We start from the raw sequence: 23,952 nt of genomic DNA, 5'->3' as shown, positions 1-23,952 counted from the left end.
TGGGGAGCTATAGGGTTTGAAATAAAGATAGCATATGAGAAATAATAGATGAGGAACATCCAAAACAGGTGAATGGGGATCCCTGGGTTTCCTGGAGGAGGCTTTGATGTGAGACACCGTCCCATTACAAGTACTTTGGCCAGAAATCCTTCTTAGTGGGCATGAGAATTTGAAGCCCTGGGTAATGGAAGGGTGGTTTCAGCAACACTTCCTGATCACTCATGTGTCTCAAAAGTCTATTACTCAACAGTGTCTGAGATTCAAGGAACTCTAAAGCCCTGAGTCATAGGATCAGAGCAATTTTGTTTTAATGCTTTATAACAGATGCTAGCTGCAAAAAAAAAAAAAAAAAAAAAAAAATTATAGAAAGTTTGTTGTGCCAGGAGAGGCAAGCATGGAAGCAGATCCAAAGAGAAATCACATCATACATATTGTTATTAAATGCCATTTATGTTGATGCTATTTATTTACTATGTTGTCTTGATGCACTCCCAATATTTTTTGTTATACTTCCAAAACCTGGCCCCAAGAAAAGGGAATTTCTATGAGCTCTAAATCTGTAACTACAGAGAGCTTCTCCATGGGAATACTGAGAAACTTCACACTTGTGTTGCAGAGAACCACTATGATACACACCCAACCAACCTCCCAGGAGTATTCAGGGAAGAAAATGGGATAATAAGAACGAAGGTTTTGAATTTAAAAGATAATAATAATAAATTGCAAATTTGGGGATTTTATTCATTGCACAAATCTAGCTTACCTTTGTGCTAGTCATTGCACCTGGGAAGATCTGAAGTGGTGAGTGTCCTCACAAGGTGCTGGGGTAGAGTAGGGACTATCACCCGGAAGCAAAGGTGGCTGCTTCCAAGAGGCCTTAGGGTAGATTGTGGCCTGTAGAAACCCTCAATTCGGACAAGTCCATAATCAATGCACAGAAATAAGAGGTAAAATGGGACAAGGACAGAGTATACACAGCTCATGCCCCTCTCAACTATATACTTCAGAGGTCCAGGAAGCCTTTCTGGGGGAGGTAACCTCTGTGTCTTAAAGAATGCACAGAAATTAGCTAAGCATTTGGGGAAGGGGAGAGGGGTAGAGAGTGCTAGAGTCAATGGTATGACAGAGAAAAATGACAGAAAAGAAAAGAATTTACTTATGACTAGAGGAAGGAGGAGCCCAACAAGATGGCGTCGGTGAGAGAGGTAAGTGGGTTCACAGAAGAGCTGCAGGCTCTGTCAACCAAAATGTCGTTCCTTATTTGAGGAAAACGGAAACCAGGAAAAGGTTGTAAACAAGGTGGTGGCACCCATGGGTTTACAGTTTGACAATGCCTTTCTGGATTCACTGTGGAAAACAGATTGGGAGAAACATTGGAAGCCAGGGATACAACATGAAGTCATTTGAGTAAATCAAGACATGAGAAGGGTTGGTAGCACTGGCCCAGAGAAAAATGGAAAGAACTTAAAGTTTATGGTTTAAAATCAACAGGACTTGATGAAACACTTGGGGGAGAGAGGATAGGTTTGGGCAACTAAAAGAATAGTGTTGCCACTCCACAAGGTGGGAACGAGGTGGCAGTGCCATATGCATGGAGATTAAATCAACCATCTACCTGCAGGCAAACTGAGATTGACATCCTTGGGAGATGTCCTAGTGGCCATGTCCAATGGACAGTTGGATCTTTTCCAGAATTCCTCCCTATTTTGGGCCCAGAACTTGGAAGCCTTTTGGTCTAGTTATTCTATTAATCTAATATAAAAGAGGACAGAGATGAAAATGTTCAGTTTTTTTCTTTGGAACTATGAAAATGTCTGGCTCAAATCACATGTGAGAGGAAACTCGACCTAAACAAATGGAAGTCTCCATTCCTGGAATGAGAAGGAAGGGATCAGCCACTTAGCAATCATGCCCTGTGAAGTCGTTTAGCTTTTATTGAGAGTTGAGGCTGCCATCTGGGGTGGAAATAAGCTGCCCCCTGGAAAGGTCCATTATGCCCTGACTTCACATAGTATGGCTGAGAATGAAACCCGAGATGAAAGACGCATATGTGAGCACCTTATCCCAATTTTCTTATTTTATAGAAGAATGAACTAGGGCCCAAAGAGAAGAATGACTTGCCCAGGGTCACACAACTGATTAGCAGGGTGTATGAGCCAGCTATCTGGGCTCACCTTATTCTGCCCTTTAAGGTCTACATGAGATCAAGGTGAACCCTAATCCCATATCCTCATGAAACCCCAATGCTGTTTCCCCCACAGCTTTTGTAATTCCTCAGGACATATGTTTCTCCCAGTTATCTCTGGTTCTAATTTCCAGCATTTGCTATTTCTTGTTTTTCTTTCTTGTGGCTTTTCTTTTATCTTCTTCCATGTCACTGAGCCAAAGCTGGGAATAATTCTTCCTCCTTGACTTAGAGACCTCTACCTCCAGTCATGTGAAACCAAACAGAGCAACTCTGTTTTAAAGTTTTAATAAGAATCTTAAAGTAACATGGAAGGACATTATAATTCTGTGTCTCATATTTTAAGTGGACATTTCACTTCTTTAAAAAAAAAATTCTCCTGTCCCTTCTTCCAATACATAAACTGCTATGATCCAAATCACCATGTTTTCAGTTATTTTTCCAAATTCTCCTTCCCTTCCCCTTAATTCTGTCCCCTTATCTTTCATCCCAGTTGCTGATCAGAGCATATTCCTTCCTGAAAGAAATTCTAGAAGTAGTTACTCTTTGAGTTTTTCTCACTCCCCTTTGCGAATCTGGTCTCATCACTTTGCACTAAACCAGGTGCCCAGTTATTTTGAATTTAACAAATCTCCCAAGTTTCTCAGGTCCTGCTCCCTGTCTCCACTTAATTCTATCATTTCTGTGTTTTATGTCAGCAATGTAATTTGGTGCCATGCATATGTTTGAGTGCAGTGAATCAAGTCAGTCAATATGTATTATTATCTGTTAATTGCCTTCAGCTTTATGGACTTTGGACAACTTTCTTCACCCTTCAGATCAACACTGATATATTCCAGCTTCTGCAAGCAATTTATTCACTTTTAATTAGACCCAACTTAATTATTTTGTCTACAAACCAAAAGAATCTATAAAACAACTTTTAAGTGAAAACACATTTCTGCCTGGAGGGATATTAAAAATGAAATTATGCATCTCATTTTACTTGTCTCTTAGAAAAGATTGCCTGCCTTGTCATTTCCTTTCCCAGATCTTTTTCACTGGAAAGATACCTGGGAAATCATTCTCGAAACAGGGAAGAAAATGGGAATAGGTAATTCAGCTTTCAATAGAAAAGATAGGTAACGCATATTAAGTGGAGTCTCTTCAGGTTTGCTGTGTGGCCACCCCTACTTTACTGTGATGTAGGGGCTGCTCAAGACTGAAAGCTTCCCACCTCCACACCTAGAGCTTCTGCTGAAGGGGGTCTGACATGGTGAGATGTTAAGGTTCCCAGTTACCCATCTGGCCTGCTCTGGATACCCAACACCTCAAATCACTAAATGGTTACTTGCACTTCTTCAGGAAGGTTGCCGCCTTAGTTATCCATGTTTTCTTCCATCTCTGACTACTTCTGGTGCTTACCATCTTCTCTTTAATTCTCCATTGAAAGCCTATCCAGTTACCTTTTCATGTGTGTGTGTATCTCATCTCTCCAGTCATTGTATCAGGACAGGAACTCTGCACTACTGATCTTCTTTTCCACATGTCACTGATGACCCCACTCTTAGTTCTAGGCTCCTTTAACCTCAACAGTATTTTCCAAACTTCAGAGCTCTAACATAATTTTTTTTGTTATCAAAGAATTCACAACCTTCACCCAAGACTAGCTATTTCAGTTTTCATGGAGTAAGAAAATACAGAAATAGGAATTTTTACCATGAAATTGGCAATCCCTTTAAGTTTGTAATGTATTGCAACAGGATCTACTACACATAAAAATACTGGCTCACATAGCAAATATTGCCATACTGCCTGGCAAACACCTAATATGTGGCCTAGCATGTATCTAGCAGAACATGAGTGAAACAGGTAAAGAGAAGATTGTATCCCGGGGGATTCATGTCAGAAAAATGAAGGGGAGTCCAACTTGCTTTCCCTTTGAGTTGGTGGCTCACATGACCACCTGAAGAGGGTCAGGAAACTGAACAGGCAGGTGTGAACATGCCCAAGGACTAAGCCTGGGAAGGTTGTGCCCTTGGGCAGCAGAGTGTATGGAGGATTGGCTTCCCAGCCTGCAAGTAGAATTCTTGGGAGGCTCCTGAGATCCCGACACCTGACAGAGATCAGCAGCTGCCAGGCCCTCAGGCTGTGTTGATCTAATCTCTCCAAAGAAGATACCACCTACACACCCTCTAAGCCCCAGTCACTGGAACTCCGTTATAGAACTTCAGCAGCCCACCCTGGGAATGCATGGATCTGGTCTGTGCAGGTGAAACTCCAACTGACAGCACTTCCCATTCTGTCTTACCTCATACTGGTGAGAAGGGAAGCTGGGAGTTATTTCAACAAGCTCCATTTTAGCCTATTCCAAGTGACAGCTCAGTGAGTGACACAAGAAGATAAGGTTAACAACCCTCAGCACCTGTGCATGTGCTCTCTCTCTCTCTCAGTACATAGTCTAAGAAGAAATGGAAAGGACAGTTGGGCAGAGGCAGTAACCCATCCATTCCTATCAGTAGTTGACACCTCAGTGGAGATAATTCTTTTTTTCATTTAGAATCTTTTTGGTGTGTGTTTTGCTTGCTGTGCTGATTGGTTTGTAGACATATATGCATATACATATTTGTTTCCTCTTTCTCATTTTTAGCATTTATTAATATAGTTATTCTTCCTTGTCTTTTAAGGGTTAGGGTTTGAGATTGTTTATTTTGATTTGGGGTTTGGTTTCCTTTTGTTCTTTCTCTGCTTTAAAATCATCACTTGCTAAATCTCTTCTACATTCTCTGTTCATATCTTGACCTTTTAAACTCTCCTACCTTCCTATACATTTTCTCTTAATGAACTGCATTTTTACCACTTAAGAACTATTTGCCCCACTGTTCATATTGTTGCAATTATTACTGCCGTAGATGACATAGTTGACACCTATCATTTGCTTTAATGCCAGATATAGTTTAAAGTTATTTATTGGTTTTGCTGTTGGCAATTACCTCACCATTTCTGCTTCTGTGGTAATTAGTGTTGTGCATGTCATAACAGGCACCAGATACTTAATGCTGTGTATTCTTTGCAGCAGTTACAGCTATTATTTCCCCTTTTCTGTGAGATGCTGGGAATCTACAGGGACACTACAAGTTCACAGGGTAGAGACTCTGCTGCTGAACTAAACCAGCCAAAAGATACTGCACCTTGTTCCACTTACAAGTTAGCAATACTCAAATTTCAGTTACACTTCAAAACATAGAAGAGACCAAGAAATCCAAATTTATAACCATGCCCCACGGTAGGAATGGCTAGGGATGGACCACAGTTCCCACTCACAAACTCCCATTACTACAGCAAAAGCAGAGAGCTAACACAAGGGCTGTGGATGCCACACCTCTGAGGGGGATTCGATCTAGATCACTCCAGGACACTTTAGAAAGAGAAGGCTGTGCCCTAAAAAAAAAAAAAAAAAAAAAAAAAAAAGTCCCACATATAGGAGTGGAAGAGAAATTCATCCCAGGAGATGCATAAAACCTAACAAGGGAATACAAGAAATATGAAAAAAAAAAAAAAGGTAACAAAACATCTCCTAAAGTTCATAATTATCCAGCAACTGACTCCAAAGATCTTGAAGTAGAGAAAATATCAGATAAAGAAATGAAAAGAATAGTTACAAAGATGACAAATGAATTCCAAAAGAATACAGAATGAATCAAGGAAGTTAGTATAGAATAATAAGAAATTCAATAGGGAAAATAGAGATGTTTAAAAAGAAACAGAAATGTTAGCACTGAAAGACATAATAAGTCAAACATTCAGTTTTAAAGTCTCTCTAATAGACTAGACCTTGCTGAAGATAGTCTCAAAGCTAGAATACAAAGTGGTTAACCTTGAACATTCAGACAGTATTAATAGGAAATAAGTAACCGTAATCTGAATACACAGAACTATGGAACAATAAGACCAAATTTAAGAAGCAATGGAATTGAAGAGGGTTGTTAGACACAGGTTAATGGAATGAATAACCTCTTTGGGGAAATAATCACACAATTTCTTCCAACCTTTAGAATGAGCTAGACATTCAGTGCAATTAGATGAGAAAGGAAATATAAGGGATAAAAATAGAAAAGAAAGAAGTCAAAGTATCGCTGTTTGTAGGCGATATAAGCCCATATTTAGACGGCTAGCGCTGATAATCAAATCAGCAAAGTAGCAGGTTACAAAATCAACAGCTTTTCTACATACCAATAATGAATCTTCTGAGAAAGAAATCAAGAAAATAATTCCATTCACAATAACTTAAATAATAATATACATAGGAATAAATCTAACCAAAGCAGTTCAAAGATCTCTATGATAAAACTACAGAACATTGAAGAAAGAAATGGAAAAAGACACAAGAAGATGAAAAGACCTCCCATGTTCGTGGAGAGGCAGAATTCACATTGTTAAAATGGCCATACTACTAAAAGTAATATACAGAGTCAATGCAACACCCTTCAAAATACCAATGATATTCTTTACAGAACTAGAAAAAAACTAGTCCTAAAATTCCTTTGGAAGAATAGAAAACCCAGAATAGTCAGAGAAATTCTAAGCCAAAAAAGCAAAGCTGGAGGTTTCACAATACCTGACTTCAAATTAGACTACAGAACTATAGTAATAAAAACTTCATGGTACTGGCATAAAAAAACAGATATGTAGACTAATGATACAGAATAGAAAGCTCAGAGGCAAACACACACAGAGGCAGTCATCTCATCCTTGACAAAGGCACCAAAATATACATCCGAGAAAAGACGGCCTTTTTAACAAAAAAGTGCTGGGAAAACTGTAGAAGAATGAGACTAGAGGCTCACTTCTCACCCTCCACAAAATTCAACTCAAAATGGATCAAAGATCTAGAAATTAGACTATGGAACTCCTACAAGAAAACAGGGTCAACACACCAACATATACGCACAGGCAATGACTTTCTCAATAGGAACCATAAAGCTTGGGAAATAATGCCAAAGGTGAATAATGGAATGGTATCAAATTAAAAAGCTACTACTGCACAGCAGAGGAAACAAGAAGTTGGAGAGCCTACAGGATAAGAGAAAATCTTTGCTAGTTACTCTTCTGACAAAAGATTTATATCCAGAATATATAAAGAAGTTAAAAAAAAAAACACCAAAAAATCCAATTAAAAAAGGGGAAGTAAACTAAATACACTTCTCAAAAGAAGAAATACAAATGGCCAACAAATATATGACAAAAATGTTCAACCTCATTAGCATTTAGGGAAATGCAAATCAAAACCACACTGAGTTTTCATCTCTCACTAGTGAAAATGGCAGTCATCAAGAAAACAAATAATAATGATAAATACTGAAGAGGATGTGAAAAAAGGAACACTTTTACATTACTGGTGGGATTGACAATTTGTACAACCACTGTGAAAATCAGCATGGACATTCCCAAAAAGCCTAGGTATGAAGCCATTATTTGACCCAGATTTTCCTCTCCTTGGTATTTATCCTGAAGAATAGTTATCATACTACAGTAATACATGCATACCCATGTTTATAGCAGAACAATTTACAGTAGCTAAACCATCCTAGGTATCTATCAACCAAAGAATAAAGAAACTGTGGTATATATACACAATATGGTTTTATTCAGCCATAAAGTAAAATGAAATGATGTCATTTGCAGAATAATGGATGCAATTTGAGAACATTATGTTAAGAAAAAGAAGCCAAACTCAGAAGGTCCTATCAGGGACCCAGATGTGAATTACCCTGCTTTGCTCATCACCTAATGTCCAGAACTTGTTTCACAGCCTCTTCTACCTACAAGGGATGTTGGGCTCTATGGGAAGTACTTTAAAGTATTAGAAGACAATTGACTATCTCTGTCAGGACCCAGATTGAAAGACATTTTTTTTGAAGAGTTGGGCATAGGATTAATCTGTGAGGTCTACTGGGTACTGTTATAATAGCCCCTACTAGCAGAAAGTACTTTTTATTAATGCTAAAACTACTTTTTTATTAATACAAAGTACTTCCTATTGGCAATTCCTATTTAAAATATGCATATATATCAAGCTTCTTAGTTTCAGATATCGAAGCTTTTAGCACAAAGCTAACATTAGCACAAAGTCAACATTTAAGCTTTTAAGAGGCAATTTGATTTAAATAAAGTATAACTGCATTTAATTAAACACATATTTGGGTGTGGTAAAAATTGGGAATGTGATTCAAGAGTGGTCACCATTTGAGGAAGACTGATAGAATTCACCAATTCAAGGAAGTGCCAACTTCGGGTCATTTCTTCCAAGATGGTTATTGTGTGTTTATTGTCTAGTAGTAGAAAATTCTTAGTGAGATTTACACATTTTGTCCTGAGGATAGATTACTTTAAAAATTCCGTGGTTAATTGATGACCCAGCTTTATTAGATTCTAATTAATTCTAATATCAGGGTAATATACTGGTTGTCAATGGAAATTTCCAACAGGGTCTCAAGAGTGTGCTCAAGTAAGTCACTAAATGTGTCTCCATCAAACACAGAGAGTCATCAGCTAAACCCTACTGATTACTCACTGGAAGTCTCAGAGCAAGGTGCTTCCCAAGAATTGATGGGCAAAATATCTACCTATCATACAAGCAAGCTTAGAAAATATCTTCTTAAAATTGTGATAAAAGAGATAAAACTAGTTAAAATCATGATAAAACTGGTTTTCCTAAACCAGTTAGCATCTAATAAAACCAGTGCGAAGAACAATAACAATTTAAAACCAAAAAAAAATCTAAGTATAGATCTTGATTGCATAGTACCCCCCCACACCTCCACCCACCATGGCCCATGGTCCTGTCCAACTGATTCACATGTTTTTAGAGAATTGGTCTGCTGCATCCTGCTTCCCCTGCTCATTCCCTGATCTCAGCTCAAGCCCCACCTCCTCAGGGACAAACTCAACCCCACTGAAATGTAATCGAATTGCCCCCTGCTCTCCTTTGTGATACTTTTCCTGGTTGGTGAGTATCTATTTATCTCTCCAAGCATGCATTTAAAATCTCTCAGCCACACCCAAGTAAGCTCCTAAGGAGAGAGATCCGTGTGTAGTGTTTACTGCTCTTATACAACAGAAGGATTCAATATGTATGTATTAATCTGGTGAATATCTGTTTAGTTGGCCCCCTGCCTGTAAAAATGGAATTTGCTAATGATGGGATTTATTTGGATTCATCAAAAAGAGGAAGGAACTGAGGTCAACTGAATGGGGCATGATTAAGAAAGTTTGGGAATGGCAATGAGTTTCCAAAAATAAAAATAGGATATTAAGCTAATGGCACACCTCATAAAAATGCCCCCTATAATCTAGAGGACATCCTGGCAAGAGGAAAGTCATGTTGGGGTACTTGTGAGGGTTGCCAAGGTGATCTGAGCGTGACTTAGCAAAGCTAGGCAATCCTGACGTCCTCTGATAGTGGGAGCTGTGGTTTCAGGAAAAAGCAGGATGAGACAGACTGTAACAGGAAGGACCTTGGGCGGCTCTTCCAGGTGCAGTAATAAAACACACCTCCGATAAAAGAATCGTGAAGTGCCCTGTGTTCCTGTCCCACTGTTGGCAGGAAGCACTTTATGTAGAGGAGACCGGGCAGTGGGTGGAGGGCTGCCTCCACACTCCAACCTTGGTCCCTCCACCCATTCCTACCTACTTTGCCAGCATAATGTGTGGAGTCCAAGATGACACCATGTCACTTTCTGCCTAAAACACTTGAGAAGCCACACACACACACACACACACACACTGCCTCTCAGCATAAGAGATTCAACAGGCCCTCTGACCCTGCTCTGCCTCTCTAGTGTCAACTTTTGCTGGCCTCTGTTCCCCAGTTCCATGTCTTCATGGGACACCCCTATGGACTTCTTGCTGTTTCTACTACTGGTTCATCTACCTAGAACACCATTCCCCAGCCTCTCTGCTAGCTCTTATATTGTCTTTTGGGAACTATTTTAATAAGTATTCCTTTTCCCAGGAAGACTCCCCCAATTCTTCCACTCTGTGTGTGAGTGTGTGTGAGCATGCGTGTACGCCCGCGACCACACTCATATTCAAACACACACTTTTTTTTTCTGAATCTTTGAGACAATTTTCCCTTAACCCTAACTACTTTAGGATAGATTCCCTAAGAACAAGATTTTAAAAAAAAATTATCTACCCTATTATCACAAAATTCAGAAAATATGACATTATTAAAATACTTTATCTAAGACTGGGGATGCAGCTCAGTGGTAGAATACATTCCTAGCATGCCTAAGGCCCTGGGTTCAATCTTCAGTCCAACAAAAAAAAAAAAAATGTATACACACACACACACACACACACAAACACCCACAGAGGCCTAATTTTTAAGTTCCTATCCAAATCTCATCTACTGTGTAATAAAGCCCTCTGTACCTATTTATCTCCCCTCTAGTCTAGGGTGCAATTCAAATCACAGATGATATTCCATTCTTACGTCTTTTTAAGCTTCCTTCCATCAAACAATTCCTTTACCTTTTTGACTCGAAAAGCACAGGCCAATTATTTTGTAGAGTAACCTGTAATTTGAGGTTTGTTATTGTTCCTGCTGAAATGAGGTCACATTCTTCTCAGCACGGCCTGTCAGGAGGCACAAGAGGTCAGCTTATCCCGATATTGGTGATACTTGCTTTGCCCTCTTGATTTGTTTGGTGTCCGCCAGATTTCACCATACCAGGATGATCATTTTTATCATTGGAATTCATGATTGGGAAGAATTCTTTGAAATTAGGAAAATACCTAGTTCCTCATCAAACTAGATGCAAGGATTTGACACCTATCTTACATTCGCTTCGTTTTTACAGAAGCTTATTTTACGTTGTTAGAAAGAATGTGATTATGATAAATGGGCATTTAAACCATCCTTCTAAAATACCTTCATCTCCTGTATCAATTTAATCTCTTCATTTAAAAAGATGTTAGCAGCTAAAAATGAGAAAAGTCTGATGTGTATGGCCTTAGCCAAGGCAAAATTTCTCATTTGTATTTTCAACTCTATTTGTGAATTTTCTTTTCATTTCCTTTTCCTTTGCAATAAAAAAAGAATCCATGAAGGGGGCATATTTTCTTATAATGAGAAAGAAGATGTATGATATTATTTCTGGCTTGCTGAATGTCATAATATTGCTTTTGGTCATGTTATGATGGGCACCTGTAATTGCATTTATTTTTTTCATGCTTGCTACAAGGGCTTGCTAAGACTCTGAAAAGCTTCCAACAAACAGCCTTGGGGTCATGGATTAAAAATCATTTGGGTTGATTAAAGCTATGAGGAGAATTATGATGAGGTTCTGATCATATGGGCATCAAGAAGATAAAATATTACCATTCATACTGGAAATGGAACATTTTTTTCCTAAGTGATAATATTTACAATGACAGGCTGGGCCATTCAGAGTAAGATTAATAATACCTGACACTTACTCATTCATTTACTCAAAAGAGAATCATCCTCTGAGCTTACTAAGTGAGGACAACAATTATACACCACTTCTAACTTTGCAAACTGAATCTTTGAATAATGTATTTCTGAGTCTTTTTTTTTTTTTTTTTGCTGCTAGGGGTGCTTAACCACTGAAGCCCCATCTCCAGCCCTTTCTTATATTTTATTTAGAGACAGGGTCTCACTTAGTTGCTCAGGACCTCACTAAATTGCTGAGGCTGACTTTGATCCTCCTGCCTCAGCCTCCTGAGCCGCTGGGATTACAGGCATGCGCCACCATGTTGACCTGTATTTCTGAGTCTTAAAGCAACATTTGGCCATGAGGACACTTGCGGCTTTACTCATAAGTTCCATTAAAGCCATTCAGGAAGCAGAAGAGCCTAGGTGGACCACATTCCTCCACCATCTGAGAAAAGCATCACTGTGCCAAGGGCTCAGGTTCAGAAACCACCAGGTGGAGTTGGGGAAGAAGGAGGGCATGACCATCTACCGCCAGCCACCAGCTGATGTCCAAGACTCCAGCAGTGATCAGCACGGCCATGCCACCTCTAGCACCTGTGGAAAAACCTCCCTGTGCCGTTCTCCCCACCATTAGAGGTTCTGAACACAGCTGAGCTTTTCTGAAATGTCATGACTATCAGAAAATTTCAGAAGCAAAAAAATCCTAAAGAAAAAAAATACCTTTCCCTTTGTTTTAAAAGGTGTTGACATTCTTTTCTGTCTTGTGCAATTTGTTCCTTTCAAAGTTCCCACGAGAAGGTACAGTAAGAATAGTCTTTCTCAGTTTTCAGTAAGGAAAGAAAAGGTGGGCAAGGTGAAGGTGGGCAGTTCAGCCTCGAGCATCAACCAGCTCTAGGATTCTCACCTCCAGGGCTGAGCTCATGAGCCCACACCTGGGCTTTTCCCTCAGTGTCACCAACTGTGTCATTAACACCTCTTATTCCCCTTAACTGCTTCCAAATGCTTACCACAGCTCAGTTGTATATTTTCCATGTGATTCTTTTTAACATCACTCATCCTAGAATGCATGGATTATAGGGAGCAATCCTAAACTTAGGACCCCAGCATCTACCTTGCTTGGACAAAGGGATGGGCTGGCATGACACCTGCTTCTCTTGATACTGATGTCCTCACATATCTGCTTTCAGACCTTCGCTGGAAATGGCCCTCTCCGTGGACTCATCTTGGCCCAGGTGGCGGTGGCGAGTCCCAGACGGCTTCCCGGGGTCTCCATCAGAGACCACAGCACTGCTCCCTCCAGAGAGGGGGAGGCAGAACCCAAGCCTGCCGCAGCAGCGGGTTGTGGTCCCCAACAACAGCCTTTGCCACCAGGATTGGGAAAAGGTCTCCAGGAGATACTCGGGCAACAGAATCTGCACAACCAAGTACAGCCTCCTCACCTTCCTGCCCCGGAATCTCTGTGAGCAGTTTCACAGGTACACAGCCACTTGTCCAAAGAGCACCTGTTTTAACCAGGTGTTTGCCCCTGAGATGAACTTAGATGCTGCTATCTGGGGCCACCTCTCCTTTAATACCCTAATGCAGGTGCCTAGAGAAGATTTCTTCATTAAATATTTATTAGGTCCCGTGTTGAGCACTTGAGGTACCTGAGGAAAAAAAAGAGACCAAACTCATGAGTGTATTCTCTAGTGAAAGAAACACTAATTTCTAAGTTATGTAACAAAATAAAATTACCACTAGAATAAATACTTTCAAAGAGAGGTATATGGTGATATTTGAGGAAAATTGGACCTAGTTAGGGATCAGAAGAAACTTCCCTGAGGAAGTAGCAATTGAAATGTCAGCTGAAAGGAGAAAATGTATTAGCTGAGTGAAAAGAAGCAGGTAGAAGTCAGGCAAGGGAGCAGAAGAGTGTTTCAGCAGATAGACCTGCACATGCAGAGGCACTGTGGGAAGAGGACATAGGATATGCTTGAAAACTTTGAAAACTCAAGCCACTCTTCTGAGATAAGGTATGAAAAATCATTGCTGGTTAAAAATCTAAAGGTGGTCTTGGGAATCATCCTAAATTTTATAATTATTATAAACTGCCATTTGTTGAGTAACTACTATGCTCTGGAGCACTCTGTATCCTAAGATATATTTTAGTATGGAACATTTATAAGAGCTTTCTAAGGTCAAAAGTACTCTCCCCACAGTATATAAGCAAAAATAAGATCAGGTGGTTAATCAACCAGTAAACAATAGGAATAGCATTTATATCTAGATCAGCTGGCTTCAAAGCCCTACCACAACATCTGAGATGACATGGAAAGTAGAGGTCATTTCTGTCCATCCGGGCCAAGAGTAGGAAGAAACAGGAAAGGGAGCAGATTTTTCCTCTGCAGCCTTCACTCACACCTGGCTTGCCCCTTGCAGAGGGGCCAACCTCTACTTCCTGTTCCTGGTGATTCTGAACTGGGTGCCCTCCCTGGAAGTCTTCCACAGAGAGATCACCATGCTCCCACTGGCCATCGTGGTGCTCATCATCATGGTCAAGGACGGCATGGAGGACCTCAAGAGACACCGCTTTGATAGAGAGATAAACCACTCCAGCGTCAGAATATATGCAGGGTAAGGGAAACTTGCTTCTCTTTTCTCCCTTGCAATTGGGTTATACAAACTCCCCAGTAGGTTCCAAAAATGTAGGTCTCTTTCCCTACATATTTTCTTACATTCATTTAATTCAGTGATTCTCAAGAGGAGGCAATTGAACCCCCCAGGTAGCATTTGTTGTTGGGAGATATTTGGGGCTGTCAGACTAGAAGGGAGAGTCCTACTGGGATCTACTGAAAAGAATCAGAGGGTACTGGTGAGAACCCTACAACTCCAAAGGCAACCCCTGCACACAGTGAAAGATTATTATCTGGTCAAAAATGTCAACAGTGCTAATGTTGAGAAAACAATGTAACTTGGAAAAGCACAAGTGGTTGCATTATTAAGAGTGTGGGGGTGGGGAGCTGGGGTGGTGGCTCAGTGGTAGAGCACTTGCTTCACACGTGTGAGGCACTGAGTTCGATCCTCAGCACCGCATGAAAACAAATAAAGACATTGAGTTCATACAACTAAAAAAAAATTTAAAAAAAAAAAAAAGAGTGGGTTGGAAACCAAAAATTTAAACTCAGTGAAGACGGAATCATCTCAGGAGACAGTTCAGGAGAAACCCTTCGGAAGGTGTTGGGTAATTTCTCCCAAGAAAATGCCATCTCTAAAGGCTCAGAATAAAACTGTTTGCTTTTAGAATTGAACAGGTAGGTTTTAGGACCCAGAGTCAGTGCACCTGTTGCTGGCTGCCCTGGATGAAATAGGAAGACACCTGCTGGTGACGTCCACATTCCAACAGGTGGGGTTTCCAGGAGTAGAAGGAAGCGGCCTGGTGGGTACACACCCATTCCCTGAAGGCTCCTGGCTTGTCCTGGCTGTCTCCTGGCTGGTTATTTTGAGTCTTCCTTTTGGAAAGAAGAGAAGTTCTCAGCCGAGCAGGCCAGTGGATGGAATTATGAGGATTGGAGAGGCAGGGCTGCACGGAGATGAGAAAGGAGGGGAGGAAAAGGCGGAAGAGGAAAGACGACAAGAGGCGGGTGGTGGTCTCCAACCTGCCCTTTGAAGGATGGTCCCTCAGGGAGAACCCCAACCAACAGTACTGTGGGAACCAGATCAAGACCAGCAAGTACACGGCGCTGTCCTTCATCCCCAAGAACGTCTTTGAGCAGCTGCACCGGTTTGCCAACCTCTACTTTGTGGGTATCGTGATTCTGAATTTCATCCCCGTGGTCAGTGCTTTTCAGCCTGGGTTGAGCATGATTCCAGTCTGCGTCATCCTGGCGGTCACTGCCATCAAAGATGCTTGGGAGGACCTCCGCAGGTACCAGTCGGATAAAGTGATCAATAACCAAGAGTGCTTCGTCTACAGCAGGTAAAGCAAACAACCCGGGAGGTCCTGCCGGCCCCCAGTGTGATCCTTAAGAGTTGGGGGGCTGGGGTTGTGGCTTCTGCCACTCCAGCTGGGGCCGGTAGAAGGCTGGTGAGGGGAGCTCTCCTTGGATCTCAGTGCTCAGTTCCCTAGAGCGAGGATTACAGTCTGAAACCCAAAGGGGGCAAGTCAGTCGGAAGACTTCATTATGGAGCATTTTCTTAACTGTTTCAGATTGATCCAACTTTAAGAATTTTGTGTGAATTGTCACTCCTTTTTCATTTGATGTGGCCATAGGCCCATTTGAGTGTGTCTGGGGACCTTGAAGGGAGGAATTCTGACTTTTCCTAAGGGAAGTAGTCCTCAGAAAGCCTTGTGTTAGGAGAACCAGGACCAGAGAACACTGCCCGGGTTGAACGCTAACTATATGACCTTATGCAAGTAAGGTGACCTCTCTTAGCCTCGATTTTCCACTTGTAAAATTGGAGCCATTTCTCTGGTCGTCATAGGAGTTGCACAAGATGATCTCTAGAGAAAGTGCTTAGCATTATGCCTGACCTGACATGTAATAAATGATCAATAAGTGCAAGTTGCAGTTATGGTTAGAATGTGCAATTTGAATTTTCCCCAGCACTAAAACTGTCCTTGAATGTCCTTTCTGATGTTTCCTGACAGAGACTGCAGGTCACCTTCTTGCCACATGATTTAGTGTCACTTGCTACATATTGCTAGGAGGATAAGACACACTCCTGATGGGCAAGGGAAGGAGACAGAGTTAGAACGAGTCATGACTTCATGACCACCTACGTGGCTCTCAAGGAAGTGTGGGAGTTGCACCTGGGCTTGCTAAGAGATGACGATGACAGGGTACATGTGCCCCAGCAGTCAGCAGCCTCAGGTGATTGACTGGCCAGCAGAGGAGGGCTCGGCTCCCTGCAGAGAGGAAAAGCACCCACCTCTCCCAAGAGCAGCTTGGGTCTCTCTCACTGCCTCTGACCGGATCAACCCCTTTCAGGAGAAAGGGCACAGCTGCTGGCCCCTGCTGGGATGATGGGACCAGCTCCCGGCCTGTGGGCTGTACACTCCAGCCAGGAAGAGCCACTAATCTTCAAGGGGGGGCTCTCTTCCCCAGGAGGATGAAGTGGCCAGCTCAGAGCTGGCTGGCAAAAGGGTGGATGAGAGAAACTCCCCTCGAAAAGCGGTAACTGGGGAAGCCTCCCAGGAGGGGATCTGGTACAGGGACTTGTTTGTCACCAAAGAACCCCTAAGTGAAATCCCACCCTCATCTGTGAGCGGCAAGTGAGCTTCTGCCTCTTTGCTGGATGGGCCTCAATTCCATGTGCAGAAAAAACTAAGCTGAGGGGTTTGGAGTTTTTTTAATTTTAATGTTTTTTAGTTGTTGATGGACCTTTATTTATTTATTTATATGTGGTGCTGAGGATGGAACCCAGGGCCCCACACATGCTAGGCAAGCACTCTAACACTGAGGCACAACCCCAGCCCCATAATCTGAGGGTTTTAATTCGTTTTCCAACCAAACCTAATTGTTTTGCATGTTGTGAGCACACTGGTCACCTAGAATTGAGAAGCACATGTCCCTTTCCTTTGAGTGAGGACACTGTAAAAAGAGGAAAATTAATGACTGGCTGCGAGGCTTTTGTTGGAAGCGGCAGATTTTAAGTTGCATTATTTTTCTGTGGGTACCAATCCCCCTGGGACCTTTCTTCCCTCATTTTTTCCCCCAGGAAGTTGGTTCCTTGGTGTGAACCAAGAAACTGGTTCCTTAGGGAGGAAAGAGAGTGGGCTGCAGAGAGCCTGGTCCTGTTCTCCTTGCTCTGCCAGAATGTACCAGAATAATGAGCCTCTTCTTGGGGATAGTCTCATGCTCACCTGTGCTAGGAGCTGGACCCACCTGGGCCAGCCTGCTATTATTCTGTTCTCAAAACAGCTTTCAGGGAACATCAGAAAAACAGGATGATAAAAATCTGCGGAGGAAAGAAAAGACATTAGTCCAACAGCTCTGTGTGAGGACACAGAACAGCAAGGGTCCTGAGGGCAGTATTCAGTAAAATAATAGTGGCAGAGATGGTCTCTGAAAAGATGTCCATAGCCAAAAAATGGATGCTGGCCCTCACGCCCTGCAGATGAAGGCCCATAAGTAAAGAATCTGTTCCCTCTCTGTTTAACTCAGGGTTGCTCCAAACTGATTGGACTTTGGACCTATTTTTTCATATCTAACTTTGGGTAATTTAACTTTCTCAGTTATAACAAGATTATTGACTACGAGGGCAAATAGGGAATTAAATAAAATGGACTAGTTATAAAATGTAAAGCAACATTCCTCCTGTCCTGGTACTGCAAATGGCATCTGTGTTGGGAGGTAACAGGGAACAGTGGGGACTGCGGATCACTGGAAGCCAAGAATTCATCCCAGGAAGCAGAGCTGGCCTTCAGCCAGCCCGAATCTCACCAGGGGAAAAGAGAGGCGTAGTGTTGCCAGATTATCTGAGCTTTATGCAGGGAGCTAGAAACTGATATTTTATGTCTGAAATACCTGATTGTTCAGTGTTGGCAACTGATACTTCAAACACTTCAGATCCATTTTATTAGACCTCATGTTCTGTTCTGCCTATGGAACCCATAATTTGCAACCTATTCCAGTAAACTGGAGTTTCTGCAAAAGAACCATCCCGCTCCTGAGGTTCATCAATGAAGAAGGCTCTTTAGACACAGAAGAAGGGCTTGATGTTAAGGTGAGAAGCAGACCTGGGAGTCAGGGGCCTGGACTCTGGCATGAATTGGCAATCCTAACAGCCAGGAAGCTCACCTAAATCTCTAGATCTCAGTCTCCATTTTTGTAAAACTTCGTAGTCACACTAGATCCGGTCCTTTGAGATGCATTATGAAAGAAGAGAACCCACAGCCAATTTAATTGGGGTAATAGTACATGCGTGATGCTTGAGTCTTGATGCACATTAATATGAAAAGGTTCTGATCACCCTAAGTATTCTGCCCAGTTTTGTTTAACTTATCTGTGTCAGTTGAGATGTTCCCCCCTGCAAGTAGCAGAAACCTTAATTCAGATTTAAGCAGAATATTTGTTGACTTAAGTTACTACAGAAGTCCTGAGGTATGCAAGCAGTCGGCATGGCTCCTTCAGCATTCTGGATCCAGTCTCTGCCATCCTTTTCATTCAGTCTCCTTCTATGTCCTCTTCACCCTCTGACTTGCTTCATGGCAGTGAGATGGCTACAGTAGGGCCAGCCCTCACAACATGTGGTAACCCAGGAAGGAAGAAAAGATACTTCTGATGACCCTCTTAGAAGGTCGAGGAAGCTTCCTTCATAAACCTGCCTCATCTCTCAGTGGCCCCCAGGGGTCATATGCCCACCCATGATCTAACCCTTAGGGAAAGGAGCTGGGAGTGTGGAAATGAGGTGCCTCCGGAGCCACAGCGCTTCCCCACAGCACCCAGCATGAGGTTAGCTTCCCTGAGAGCACATGGGCTGCTCAGGGGAGAAGTAAAACCCAAGTGATAAGAGAAGAAATGATTTCTAAGAAAAGGGGGACAGATGTTGCGGGGGTCACCTCTATGTCCTCACCACTGTCACTTTAAAGTGGTTTTTGAATGTAGATTCTTTGTAAATTGCTTTTCACCGATGAACAGGAACCTGCCCACTTTGGGACATTCTGTACCATTCTGCCCCTACAAGTTCTTCTAACTGGAAAGGACTGAGTCTACCAAAGACCCTGAAATGAGAAGCTAGGAATCTACCTGACTGTTAGCCATCTTGACGGACAGGTGTCAAAGGGCAGATCTAGGATGTGTGATGGAATCGCAGGCAAAGAACACAGGATCTGAGAGCATAATTTTTTTTTTCTGAGAAGCAACAAAAAAAATAAAAACGTATGATCTTGAGCACCGACTCTATCCATTTTATCTCAGATCTACATGTTTCAAGACCCAATGCCCTTCTTTTTTTTGTTTTCCTTTGCGTTTTTGTGCAAACATCATGGCCCTTCAAATTTTGCTTTTACTTCCTAATTCCAGGCATCAGCCAGCCCAGGCTTGTTAATACCGTGAGAAAATGTCTCTCTGCAAACAGCAGAAGCCTTGTTAACAGAATTACAATCCTGTTAGAGTGCTTTCTTTTAATACAGCAACTGTGCTTGTGGTCGAAAGGTGACCCATTAATCAGATTTATGGAATGACTTGGAGGAGAGATTAGCTTCAGAATTGTATTAGCTTAGTTTCTCCCAGGGCTCAGTTTAATGAATCTAGAAACCATACCCAGCAAGAGACTTGTATTTTTCCATCTAGTTTAGTAAATTTGTATTTGCATTCAGGAAACGTGCAAAACGGAAGAATGTGAACCGAGGGAATCCAGGGTGGGTTTTGTCCCCAAATCGAAAGGAAGCAAAAGCCACCCAGAGTTTCATTAGCCAGGCGTCCGCTTACTCACCTGTTCAGCAAATATTGTTTCAGGATTCGGTGTGTGTGCACCCCTGGGCAGGCCCTGTGTGCTCTCCTGGGCTGCGCAGTGCAGTTCTCATGAGGAACTTACAGTTGTAATGCCCCAGGAGCTTTGGAAGCCTATGTTCAAAGTGACACAGTAGTACGGAGGACGTGGTGACTTGGCTGCCTGCAGGAAACTGGGGACCCAGGGACTCCTTCCCTGCAGAGGTGACATTTCAGGAGGGCACTGAAGGGGGAGTAACATTTTTCCAGGCAGAGAGGGCACACTTCAGTTCACAGCCTGTGCAGACCTCAACTCAAAAATGCACTTGTGGCTTCTGCCGATATCAGAAAGACCAGGTCCTGGAAATGTCAGAAATTAGGGGGGAAACACAATAGCTTCAGCTTCTTTTTTCCATCTGACTTTTTTAACAAGACTTGGAGAGGGTCCCTTCTGTAAATCAGGCAGCTGTTGTAACATCAAAGTAATTTGCATGTCCAACAGGAGAACAGGCAGTCTCCTGAAAGCCTGGCGCTGGGGGACCTGGCCTGCTCCCTGATTTTGACTGCCAGTTCCTTTTCATGACTGGGTCCCCAGGGAGACACCTGAGGGATGAGGTTCTGACCCTTGTTATATTACTAACTAGCTATGTAGCCTAAATGAAGCTGCTTCAGCTGGGACCCTCTTGGTCTCCTCTTTCGATTGTGGCCATAATATCTCTGAGATATTTTGTGAAAAGATAGGCAGATGATGTACAGGCAGGCTTGAAAATAACAGATCTACAGAGGTAAACCACACATCACAGTGCCAAGGAGGGTGAAGCAGGCCCCTCAGGGGTGACCTTCCTGCCTGCTACCAGCAAGGACTTGGGTGTCAGACCTGGGCTTGTCTCTGAGCTGCCACTCAGAAAAGGAGTGGCCCTAGATAGTTGCTCCCTCACCTGAGGCTCCATTTCAGCATCTATGAAATGGGGAAAGCTGTAGTACCTACTTCCCAGGGTCCTGTAGATTGAATGAGATAATCTTATAAACCATTTAACTTGGTGCCTGCTGAAAGTAGCAACAAATAATTATTTTTTAATCCCACACATCTCAATTCTAATTTTTTCCATAGCCATCCCAGACCAAGCCTTCAACTTTCTTGCTACCTTCCCCAGGGATACAGGGGAATTGCTCATTTTGTTGTTAAAAGCCAAGAGCATTCACTGAGCCATGTTTACCCGTCAGTGGGCAGAGAGAACAATGGTTTTAAAAACAAACACCAAATTTCTCCTCTCTCATATTTTCTCCCATTTTTTTCTATTTATTTATTTATTTGGGGGGTACTAGAGATTGAAACTCAGGGGCACCCAGCACTGAGCCATATCCCTTCCCTAATTTGTGTTTTTATTTAAAGACAGGTCTCACGAGTTGCTTAGCACCTCGCTGTTGCTGAGGCTGCCTTTGAACTCACAATCCTCCTCTCTCAGCCTCCCGAGCCACTGGGATTACAGGCGTGCACCACCATAACCAGCTCTACTTTTTAAAAATTTATTGTTTTTAGATATGCATGACAGTAGGATGTATTTTGACATATCATACATACATGGAGTACAACCCATTCCAATTTGGACAGCATTCTTGTGGCTGTATGTGATGTAGAGTTTCACTGTGGTGTGAACAATATGAACATAAGAAATTATGTCTGATCCATTCTATTGTCTTTCCCCATCCCATTCTCCCTCCCTTCCCTTCATTCCCCTTTGTCTACTCCGGTGAGCTTCTATACTTACCCTCCCTATCCTTTCATTATGGGTTAGCATCCACAGAACATTTGGCCTGTGGTTTTCAGGGATTAGCTTATTTCACTCAGCATGACATTCTGAAGTTCCATCCACTTACCAGCAATTGCCATAATTTCATTCTTCTTTATGGCTGAGTAATTTTCCTTTTGGGTGTGTGTGTCTGTGTGAATGTATCACAGTTCCTTTATCCTTTCATCTGCTGAAGGGCATCTAGGTGGGTTCCATAGCTCAGCTATTGTGAATTAAGCTGCTATAAACATTGATGTGGCTGTGTCACTGTAGTATGCTAATTTTAAGTTCTTTGGGTATAAGCTGAGGAGTGGGATAGCTGGGTCAAATGGTGGTTCCATTCCAAGTTATTTTCTCCCTTCTATGTGGCAGGATTTTAAAATCCTAAATTCAGCACGCCCCTCCGGAGCCACCCTATCCACAGCACACCAGAGCATACCTATTCTAAGATTTAGATTCAGAGAAGCCTCATCCAGGGGCCTCATCCAGTCCAGAGCATCAGCCACTTGGTCCAACCCAACCTCTAATACAGAAAGTGCAATGGGTCATCAGGTGTGTGCAGCTGTTCATAAAGCAGTTATTTGAGCGAGGCACAAGGGCGCACGCCTATAATCCCAGCAGCTCAGGAGGTTGAGGTGAGGGGATCACAAGTTCAAAGTCAGCCTCAGCAAAAGCAAGGGACTAAGCAACTCAGTGAGACCCTGTCTCTAAATAAAATACAAAATAGGTCTGGGGATGTGGCTCAGTGGTCAAGTGCCCCTGAGTTCAATCCCTGGTACCATAAATAAATAAATAAATAAAGCAGTTATTTGGCCCCCATTTTGCCATAATTTCCCCTAAAGAGTAACTCTCTGGAAAACTCTAAAGGAAATAAATTGTTTGACAAGGTGGAATGTATGCTATGCCAGGGCCATCCTCACTCCAAAATATAATCACGAAACATCCTGGGGTCGTTTCTGGTATTAGCGGAGATAATACATGTAAAATGCTTAGCATAGTTCCAGGCTTCGGCAGCGCAAAGAAGCTATGATCTACACTATTGCTAAGGAGAGTTCTAGAAACTCGACAGCCAGGAGTCATCATGAACTTGAGCCAAGGGAGTAAGAAAGGCCACTGGCTGGAAATTTTAAATGTACAAGACAAAAATATATAACAGCAGAACTTAACTGCAAGCTCTAATAATCTAGCAAAACAGGCCTTGGGGAGAATCTGGAAAAGGCAGACGACTGTGGAGGAACACCCAGCACCATTTGAAGCATGATTAGGAAAGGTGCCCCTGGCTGGAGTTCACAGACCAGCAGACTGTGGCAGAAAGCCCCCAGGACTTGTTCAGCATTTGACAACAGCAAGTTGGGCTTCCTCCAGAGGTGTCCATCTCACAAGTGCCCCCCAACACGAATACACACTCCCGCTCCCTCCCCCTCTTCTCCCTACTTTCCTCCTCCCCCTCTCCCTCCCCCTCTCCCTCCCCCTCCCCCTCCCCCTCCCCCTCTCCCTCTCCCTCCCCCTCTCCCTCCCCCTCCATTGCCTTGCCCTGAGCCCAAGGTAGGCTGTAAACCACTGGGGCCAATTCACCTTGTCATTTCAGGAGCGAATGCATTAGCTTCTCCCCAAAAGCAGGGTAGGAGAGTCATAAAGAATTCAGGTGTCCCTGAAGCTCTGTACTCCAGACACCAGACATGATTTGTATCTCACAGGTGAGGATTTATAGCCACCGTCTTGCCATTATGAAGCTCAGAATTCCCAAAGGCAAGGTCTCTGTTCTCACCCAGCCTCTGCTAGGTTTATGCCACCTACTTCTTAGGACTTCAGCTGCTATGTCCCTCATCCCCCAACATTGCCACAAGTCCCCTGGAGACAGGACACTCCCGCAGCTGCCGCTCATGTCCTTGTAGGCACACTTATTGTGACCACCTTATCCAAGTTAGGTAATCTTTCTGGACCTCAGTTTTCTCATCTATGGAACAGTGATGATAATAAAAATCATTTCATTATTAGGCAGATAAACGGCCATGTAAATCAGGTGCTGCATTCATTATAGGCGCTCCATACTACTAGGTAGGCGAATAACATCATAATGTTGTTATTGGAAGTCTCCACTAGGGGGGTCTGTAATAAGAAGAG

General features: G+C 42.6%; 1 protein-coding gene across 2 annotated transcripts in view; it reads left to right on the top strand.

Annotated features, from left to right (window-relative positions):
• The window catches only part of Atp10b (ATPase phospholipid transporting 10B (putative)), a 335,264-nt gene that overhangs the window by 205,969 nt on the left and 105,343 nt on the right, over positions 1-23,952 (top strand). Inside the window, exons 4-5 of one of the 2 annotated variants that reach the window (XM_046426272.2) lie at positions 12,815-13,102; positions 14,046-14,240. In XM_046426272.2, coding sequence (XP_046282228.1) covers positions 12,828-13,102; positions 14,046-14,240 — 470 coding nt within the window. In that variant the 5' untranslated portion in view covers positions 12,815-12,827. Of the gene's footprint in view, positions 1-12,814; positions 13,103-14,045; positions 14,241-15,017; positions 15,583-23,952 lie in introns of those variants that run through there. The other variant, XM_046426273.2, reaches the window with a different exon arrangement.

Source organism: Marmota monax, unplaced genomic scaffold (genome assembly GCF_021218885.2).
Source record: "Marmota monax isolate L192 unplaced genomic scaffold, Marmota_monax_Labrador192_F-V1.1 WCK01_AAM20220418_F8-fsc00246, whole genome shotgun sequence".
NCBI classification, from domain to species: domain Eukaryota; kingdom Metazoa; phylum Chordata; class Mammalia; order Rodentia; family Sciuridae; genus Marmota; species Marmota monax.
Note: the sequence above shows the minus strand (reverse complement) of the source record. Positions and strands in the feature narration are given on the sequence as shown.